Source organism: Epinephelus fuscoguttatus, linkage group LG12, assembly GCF_011397635.1.
Source record: "Epinephelus fuscoguttatus linkage group LG12, E.fuscoguttatus.final_Chr_v1".
NCBI classification, from domain to species: domain Eukaryota; kingdom Metazoa; phylum Chordata; class Actinopteri; order Perciformes; family Serranidae; genus Epinephelus; species Epinephelus fuscoguttatus.
In genome coordinates this window covers 10,100,351-10,110,238 of record NC_064763.1, presented here as the reverse complement: position 1 = coordinate 10,110,238, position 9,888 = coordinate 10,100,351, and the positions used below count along the sequence as shown (strand labels likewise).

The 9,888-nt window shown below is 40.1% G+C and overlaps 1 protein-coding gene across 2 annotated transcripts in view; it reads left to right on the top strand.

The window, feature by feature from the left end:
• Nucleotides 1-1,017: 1,017 nt before the first annotated feature.
• Nucleotides 1,018-9,888, top strand: part of LOC125898879 (seizure protein 6 homolog) — a 118,295-nt gene continuing 109,424 nt past the window's right edge. For both annotated transcript variants that reach the window (XM_049592889.1, XM_049592888.1), the window contains exon 1: nucleotides 1,018-1,386. In XM_049592889.1, coding sequence (XP_049448846.1) covers nucleotides 1,302-1,386 — 85 coding nt within the window. In that variant the 5' untranslated portion in view covers nucleotides 1,018-1,301. The remainder of the gene's footprint in view (nucleotides 1,387-9,888) is intronic.

Genomic DNA, 9,888 nt, shown 5'->3' with positions numbered 1-9,888 from the left:
AGAACTGGTTTTGTTCCACATAATGGAAGCTTATCCCATTATGGATCCTGCAAAATGTTACTCAAATTAACACGTGCCAACCAAGAGGAGACTCAACGTGACTATAAAAAGATGAAAAGAGAAACACAAAGAGGCACAACATGATCACAAAAGGGGGCAAAACAACCACTAAGAGACACAACATGATCACAAAACAACTGCAGAGAAACAAAATACTACAACAGTGGGCAAAACAACCACTAAAATACATAAAATAACCACAAAAAGAGGCAAAACAACCACTAAGAGACACAAAATGCCCACAAAGTGGCACAACAACTACAAAGAGACACAAATTGACCAAACAAAGACAAAATCTCAAAAAGATGTCTAATGACTACAAACAGGTGCAACATAACAACAGCAAAATAGGCAAAAACACCACAAAGTCTGTGTTTCTTACTCCTATGATGCAGAGGGGGAGGGGCCTTTTGCATGTCTGTGCCCTGGACCCCCTCATAATCCGCCCATGGAATGAGCTACAAAGAGTTTTGAAATCAAAATATCTAATTTCTTTTTGAGGATTCTAAAGTGTTATTCCCAACACTTTAAGTGCTACTAATTGGAAATGTTTTTCTTAATGTGTAATCATTGTTGTAAGTAAACTGTGTCTGCATTTGTGTCCATGCTCAGATTATATATGTTCTCCTGTGCACAGGTGTCTTGTCTCACCAAGACTGTGTTTGTACAAAGGATTAGATATGCTAATAAATATAAATATGCATCTAAATACGTAAATGTAGAATTGTCTGCAGACCTGAACCTCATTGCGACTGTTACGCTGATGGAAGTACTCCATAAATATTCTCAGTAAGACGATATATGTTTAAAATGGCTGTGCTGTTAAAAATAACTGAAGGTATGATGAGGAAATTCAAAGGCAATGCAGAGAGCACTGTGTCTGAACTCCCCTAACTAACTTGGAGGGGGCTGTTCCATGAGCTGACGCTAGGAGCTGTCCGCGGTGCTGAAGCCTCGGCTGCCTTCTCTCTCCATGTGCCGACTGCTCACACAGACAGGAATCCGCTTACTGAGCGTCCAAATTAAAAAGGGACCTCCGCGTTTCACTTGATAATTCTCGACTGTCTTCACTCCGTTAATTATAGAGGAAGTGCAACAGCGAGGCGCGCGGCTCTCTTTGTATTTTGCGCACGTTTGAATTCTCGCCTTTGCTTGTTTTATTTAAGCCCCTGGAAGTATTCTTTCTCAACATAAGGACGTGTTCTGTAGCCACGCTAAGAGCGACCTCCACTTTAGTAGACATGTGTATGAGACAGGACTGTCAATTGAGGACCCTCCTCGCGGTTTTGCTCCTCGCTGCTGCCGTGGCCGAAATACATGGACAAGGTAAGAACTTGGGTCTCGCACGCACTTTGCGGGGATTGTTCCGTCTACTTCCTTCTGTCAAACTACACCAAGCGAAGGTAGAGCTGAGTGCTGGGCAATGACACCACGTCCACCGCTGTTAGATCTACAAGTGTGCAGCCTATATGGGTGTATGGAGTCCTCACAGAATGATCTATTTGATGTTAAGTTTACAATTTGTTGGTTAAAACCAAGCCAAAGGAACGACGGTATTGCTGGTTTAAAAGTTGAAGTCCACAGAGACACTCCCGTTAATTATCTGCACACATTCTAATCTACTACTCTTTGGAGATAACTTAAATATTAAATTAGAAGCGTGCAGCATTATAAAGAAAATCAGCTTTCAAATGGCTCCATATTGCACACAGAGTATGGCTAATAATAAGTTATAGATCCTGACATCTTGCCACTGGGTATAATGTGTTTAACAGTCACTTACATAACGGTTTGCTGTCAATCACAACTTACAGAACCTCTTTAGATTGCTGTCTACACAGACATACACACACACATATATAGCCACAGTAATAGGATGACAAACCCCCATGGGGAAACCACAACTTCACAAGCTATTCCCAAACTAAACACTATTCTCAAGCATATTCCACCTAATGTGGATCAGATTTTTTTTTTTTCCAGTGAGATGTTTGTTTATGTGTTGAAATCCGGAGTAAACATTCAGGAAGTGACTCGTTTTGGGCACTGAGGTCTGTGTGACAGACGGTGCTCGGTAATAAGACTCTAATCCTCAGGAATTGCTGAAGATTATTGACCAAGCTGTTTGACACAGTTGAGTGCTTGTGGGAAAGCGGCAACGGATTCATGCACAGTGGCCTTGTCCTAATTATTTCTCTATTGTGCTTCCCACTCTCCCTTTATCATTCTAACTATGCATTCTGTTGGTCTACCTGTGTTTCAGCTTGTCTGCACATTTTTACTCACATCCAGCTCCCCCCACCTTTCTCTGTTGATCCATATCTACTCTTTGTCAAGCAGTTGGACATAGACACAAGCCACCACCAAGGGGCAGATAGTTTGTCTAGTATGCAGTATGTCAGTAATGACATGCAATGTGCAGCCAAAACATTACAAATATATATTTACATTCATTCTTATTCACCTGAGCAGGATTAAGTGTTGCTTATATAGTTAAAATAAGACGTTGCACCCTTTTCCGTCAACATGACATCAGTTAAGTGTCACATCATTTTGCATCACAGTCCTTCAGCATCACGCAGAATAAGTGACGGTTAACTGAATGCTTTCCTACATCCTCTTTTTGATGAAGCTTTTTACGAAATCTGCCTGTTTCATGTTGAAAATGAACACATTGATGAGGGACAAGTGATAACTAAACAATGCAATAATTGTGAGAAGGAATTCACATAGCCTGGGCTGTTGCAGTCATTACATCTCAGCCCATCCAAAACCAATTCTGGACCAGAGCCTGAACCAATATTTTACACGATCAACAAAACATCTGCTGGTGGATGTCTAGTGGAGGAAAGGTGCTGCATCACATCAATATGGAATTTCAGAACCTCATAACGTAATCCAGTTATTTGTGATATAGCCCAACACCCTGCGAAGATATTTTGTATTGCTTAACTGTTTGATTAACTTTTATGAGTAAACACATACTGTGCAGTATTGCTCATAAGTAGGAGATGAATTTTTGAGTGTTTCAGAGTCACAGTTGCACATATCCCAAGAATACACCTGCACTGCTTGCTCACAAAACTCTAGGGAGAGGTAAAATGTACAATGCACTATTTTTAGAGCAAAATAAAATTTAACAGCTTCCATTAGTGAATTCTCTGCCATTGCTTAGCCAGCAAATGTTCACGTCTTAGTAGACTCTCCATGGCTGGCCGTTTCAGTTTTTAATTCTTGTGGTTGTGATGTTTTGCCATTGTTGGGAGATTCAGTGTGGAGACATGCAGGGGAGCAAGTGAGGTTTTGTTCTGACGAGGTCTTAATGTATCATTTGTGGCACAGCCTGTTGTTGTGAACTTCAGTCTGTTACCTAGCAGGGAAGACAAACACCCATCCATTTCACTGTCATGAGTGCCAGGGACTAGAGACATTTTGCAAAATTTGGTGAACTGTGACATTGTTTTCCCATCCACAGTGTGCACATTCACATTGTTGTGTAAAAAAATGTCTTTTTCAGTTAATCAATTCAGTAAAACGTGTTGCTTAATCAAATTTGCATGCAAATGATTGTTTCTTAAACGCTGGGTTATTTTTCTTTTCCGTCCTAGTTGCACTGCTCCTTACTTTTTCTATTTGCATCACATATTTCAGCTACTTTTGCTGTTTAAAAACATCACACTGCAAACAAATCGACTTGTCTTGATTTTCTTTTTTGTTTTGTATGTGTACTTCATTTAATTGGCTTCTAACTTTTAACACCTTTTGAGTCAGAAGCAGATGGAATTAAGACGTTTTACATATTACAAAAAAGCATTTCTTGCAAAGCGTGTCCTAACTATATTTTTAGCATGAGCTATTTCAGAACATTCAAATGACGCAAGGAAATATTAATATGCAAGAAATAATTACCTACTGACTGTGTTTAAAAACACGGGACATAGGACTGTAGGCACAAAGTCCATGGTTGTAAAAAATAATGTTGCTTTTCAAATGAATTGGTCAGCCCTTCCGTCACTTTAATTTGTTTTTCCCATTAATACGATGAGGTCATGTGGGGAGAGACAGGAAAAACAGTTTGAAGGAGGATCATTGAAATTCTGATCAGAACCTCTCAGTTCTTTATGTACACCTTTTACTGCAAAAACAACAAACAAAATGAAATGGACAGCCCCTTAATCTGTCCCGTGCTTTTCATGAGGCATTTTCATTTAGTTTGTCCTCAAGCCTTCTCTTGTGTTTTTGTCGAATGGAAAAAGTGACTCAGTAGTTCTGAGAAGACTTTGCATGGATTTCTTGCACTTAAGTTTTGTTTTTTTTTTTGAATGCTTCGTGACTCTGAAATTCAGTGATGTGCTCCATCTGTGTCCTGGGAAAGAATCTGTCTCACAATATACATAAAATTATGAAAAATACTGAAAAATGTATTAATCAATGTTAAATCTAATTAAAATATAAACACTCCATGAGACTTAAAATTAAGTCAGGGTGATTTTTATTTAATTGGTGAGGTATGTGTAATGTAATAAATAGAGCTGCTCATGCACAGCAGCCCGCATCAGTGTTTTGAGGATGCAATTACCAAATTGCAACAAGTAATACTAATACTGCGTGAGAATGCTATGGGCCTTTAATTATCTCAGTGCGGATCTCCGAGCGACATAGTGACAGAACCTGTTACGAACATTTACTTGGACAGACGACCTGAAGGCAACAGCTTGAACTTGTCATAAAAGGTATCAATCAGATTTACACTCTAATATAAAGCATGTTCACAGATGTAAGTGCTTTTACTTTTACAGCACCAGTTCAGAAATTATATCAGAAATATTAAAGGAACATACACTGTACAAGAAATCTGTGTGTAGAAACAATAACCACTCTGAACAGTCAGTGCTCTGAGTCTGCACTTACTAATCTCTCACTCTCAATAATAACTCAATTCTGCAAAAGCATTCAAATTAATACGTTTGATAAAACCCTTACAGATCACTAATAGCTAATCATGCATCCATTCAGCGCGGAGAGTTTTTGTTGGCCTTGGCGTGGCACTTGAAGTTTTACACAATGTAACGACATTGAGCCGAGCCCATTATCTTTATGCTTAGACATTATCTCTGCCTGTTAACAATGATCTGTAGCGATCTGGGAGTTGGAGAAAGGGATGTTTTATGTATCCTAAAGCTCATTAAAATGAGTTATGATCTCCCCCTCGTTGACAGAGCTCTCCTTGACATGCCACTATTGGTTTTGAGAATGTGTTGTTGTGAATTCTGGTAAGTCTTAGATTTACAATATCTGACAAATGTTGTTTATCATTATGACATATTGCAAGCTAGATTGTGTAAAACAACCGTTCTGCACCCAGTTCACATGGAGAGAGACATTGTTCTCATGCTATTAAATCTATCATGCTAAAATGAACAGGACATAACAAACTAAAACTCTGTATTGGTTTTCACTTGAGGTTAATATTACATAACTGCAGCACTAATAGTAATTGAGATACTGAACTCACAGAGAGGGTGGACATCTCTGTGGGCCTGCTTTTGTGTTTACACCTGTTACCACAGAAGAATGCGAATTTCATGTTTCAAAAAACATTTTGTGTGTACTCATTCAACTCAACAGTAAATCTCAGTGTTTGTCTCACTGACATTTCAGGTTGCAAATGTAGTTTTCTGCAGCTTTGGAGATGTTGTTCATATTCATAACTGGGCATGAAATCTGCCAGGAATAAGACAGCACACTTTAGGATAGACTGTTGTTTTGAGCGGCACGCTTGAAAAATCGGAACATCCTTATAATTCCAGGGGTGGTAACAGAAATCATTCAACACCTGTTTGTTGGATTGCCAGTGATTAACTTCATCAAGGGCTATTCAGCATCTGTGTGCTGTCATAATTAGTTTAACTTTCCCAAGGCCTGTCAATGGTAAATGAGAGTCATTATGCCAGAATGCCCCTCTTCAAGGCTTGGCGCCTGCCTGCCTCAGCCCCTCTCTGTGCCTGTCTCGGTCTCTTTCACTGCCTCCTAGGTGGAGCTCACAGCTTGGCTGAATGCGACTCATTTTCAACTCTTCATGTGCAAATGCCTCTCTCGCTCCGTGAGAATGTTCTATGCATCCTAATTTGAGTCATTGCCTCATATATTTTCTTCCTCAAAAGTGCGGAGCTTTATTTGTCAGAGGAGAGGAGTATTTTTGCAAGGATCTTTTTGGATTTCATCACTGTTTTTCTTGGAATGGGTCTCCAACAGCTGGTTTTACCCTATAGAAAATAAAGCCTTGTGCTCTGCTCTCACTAAATCGGGCTGTACTTCAGCTAAATCTGCAGCTCAGTATTAAAATTCAGATGCAAAGAACATAAAGTGGTTGGACACGTAGTTTAATTTTTTTCCTTGTATCCTTACTGTTTGGTCAAAATGCAGCATCAGCTTTAAAAAACGAGGGCAAACCGCTATGTTGTATGAATAGTGAAATAGGTATTTTTATCATTGGTTTCTTTGTCAGATTCTCTTTCCTCCGTCCTGTTTTATTCAACGTTTTGCATTTCATTCCATCTTAAGGGAGACTCAGAGATGAGTGTGGTTGGCATTTGTTTGCCCTTGAGTAACTGAACATTTTAGTGTCCTTGTTTTGGGGTAAACTAACTAATTAACTAAACTGATTCTGTTCTACAGCACAGAGATCATGTAAAAAGGCTTTTTTAATTTTTTCCTAATATGATGCCCTGTTGGCATTCTGTATATCTAAGCATACTGTTACTCATTTCTGCATACACTACATTTTCTAAATCTCTAAACACCAAGTTCGCACTGACTTGACCATTAACCAGTGAAGCAATCATGGGCGTTGGTTTGTTTTAACATTAGAGGGGGACGCATATTAAATGGGGGGTTTGGGGTTCCTCCACAAGAAAAATGTGAGCATTAAATACTTATTTCTCTGCTTTCTGGTAAATTTTTATGTATCAGTTCATGGTGCAAATGTCTATAATTTTGTCAAAGTAAAAGTACTTACATGTAATATGTAATTTTTTCAGCAACATAATTTACTTTTCATACATTAACTTGTTGTGCATATAGTGTGAGCTCGTATCCCAGGTAATTTTGAGTGTAATTATGCATGCAATGTATAAAAAATTAAAGTAAAATACAGTATATCTGTACAATACAGTGCACAGAAAAATGTGAAATGTTACCATATATACATAGTGCAATAAAGCTTTAAAAAATTACAACAACGCAGAGGAGGATGCTTTTTTCCTGAAAGCATTTCTCATCCTGTTTATTTAATCACTTTGGCAGTTTGGATGGACCTGAAATGGGTTATTGTGTTTAGATTATTATGTGAGAGGCTTCTCCAACAGCCTGTGTTTTGTCTCAACACAATCATCTCCTCAGAGATTTAACGTAACCCGTTTATGATGAAATTGTCAGCATGTATTCTCGGCGAAGGCGAGAAATTTCCCCAGGATCGGACGCAGGCACCCAGAGCTGCTCCGCTTATGAAATCTCCCTCCCAGAGCAAAGGGGCAGGACATCCAACAGAGAGGGCAATGGACTCCGGGAAGGAAGCTGCGTATGTGTGTGAGTGTGTGTGGTGGTGGTGGGGGGGCACGTTTAATTTATTCCAAGTGAAGAGTACCCCTTTAGCAAAACCCTAAATGAAATGATGTCTACCACTTTGTCAGGGCAGTTGCGTTGCTGGCTTACTTCTACCTGCTTTGCCTTTGGCCTTGCGCCTTATCGATCCACTGAAAAAAAAAGAGTCGGCATGGTTTACCCCCCCCCCCCCAGGCCAAGCCTCCTTTCCGCACCTTTCACGCTCTGCCTGGCCATGTACACACCTCTCTAATCAGGACTGGCGGCTTTTGCGGCTGCAGTGGGGATGGCTCTCTGAAACGATTAGGCCTGGGGACAGCTCCAGCTCTCTTCCCCTCTTCTCCACGCCACATCCCATCTAGAAAGCATTTCATCTGTGGCTGTGGGAAGGCTTATGTAGGGTCGGAGAGTGCTGGGTGAAAAGCAGCAGGTAATAGGCTGTGTAATGTGTTTGGGGGAGTAGTTTTAGTATTCACAGTTAGTGCTGACCTCTGGCAGGCTGAGCCACCCCCACAGTAATTTCCTCTGAAAAGATGTAATTGAATTCATCAGGATGAGTAAACATATTATAAGTAGCAGCAAAAGATAACAATGTTGTGGATAGATCAGGGGAGGGGATAGCAGCTCCATGAGTAATTGAAAATAGTCAAAGACAAACATAAGCGGAGGAAGTGTGCAGGACGCTGGGGAACACATTGCATTTATAGCTGCAGCTTGTCTGCTTTTCATTCCACATCTGGCTTGATTTTATTTCAGGAGTTGTATATTTTCAAGATCAAGTCAAGTGCTGCCTATGACAAGCTGATCACTGACGTAACATCCCACTGAGCAGAGTTTGAAACACTGGCTAGGAAAAAGAAAAGAAAGAAAAGAATGAAGAAGAAGAATTGCTTTATTAATCTCAGGGAGAGGGGTTCAGTTTTTTTTCATTTTTTATTATATACACACACACATAAGCCTGAAATACACACATACAAGACACTTAGAAATAAAATTGGGGAGATGTCTGAGTGAAGCAAAGTATCACAGGCCATTTCCAAAACATTTTGCCCAGTCCAGACAATATAGACACAGAGCAGAGGGCCGTGATGTAACCCTGAGCCTTGTGCTTGTGAGACGTATTGGAACAATGTCCCAGAGGACCTTGTGTATAATTTAGAGGTTCTAACATCGCCTGCCATCTTCAAAATATCGAACATTGTCAGTCCGAACAACTGCCGGGTGGTCAGGCAATTGTCTGTCAGTTATAAGGCAGTCCTCTGCCTCCGCTTCTCTCTTGGTGATGGAGAGCCAGCTCATTGTGGCCGTTCTCATCTGTCAAAGCAGCGAGCAGCCTTTAAAAAGAATATTCGTTCTTAAGAATGGATTACTTAGCAGGGAACAGCTGGAGCTCTGTTACACCACGTCAGTGATTGCTGGACTATAGCTTTTAGTGGTAAAAGCTGGACTCCTATTGGTGGAGGGAAAGCTTTGTATTCCAAACAATGCTCTTGACAGGGACATAATGTAACTCACTGCTTAATATCTGTCTGTGTTCCTTCTCTTTTTGCATTCCAGCTTGTGAAATAAAGACATGGATTGCCATTAAATTTAGTACAGGTATTCATGATCCCCAGAGGATGGAACCTGCTGGCTTTTGTGATCCCTGATATTTTCTCTTGTGCCTCCATCAGGTCAATATTGAAATTTCCCCTTTATTTTGAACATGTGACATGTCACATGACTTGTGACATGCAGCAAGGGGGCCACAAGCTGGATTTGAACCCAGGCTGCTAAGCCACCAACGCCCCTTCTTAAAGCATTTCTTTTGTGGAAAAATCACTTGATTGAAAAGGTCTGGCAGACATTAAGCTGTACAGTTTTATTATTAGTTAAATTGCATTTTGTGCATTATATCTGTCATTTTGGTTCAGATGTGAGGTCACTATGATTGCATGGGAATAGATGTCTGTAGTGTATATTTAGAGGCCAGTGTGTGCATATATTTTCTCTTGTTATGCCGGCCATCTCCTGGTTGCCTTCTGGTTGTTGGCTGATTTGCTGAATCCCATCAGCCCACACATTCATAGAGCATAGTATATATTTAAATTATATGAATATATTATCATTTAAGCCTCTGAATCCAAAACATATAGGAAAAGAGAAATCCTCATTTGACTCTGATTTTATCTGTTTTAACCCAGGAATCAGTTCGTAAACGTTGCTCAGCAGCTTGCGAGAGGAGCA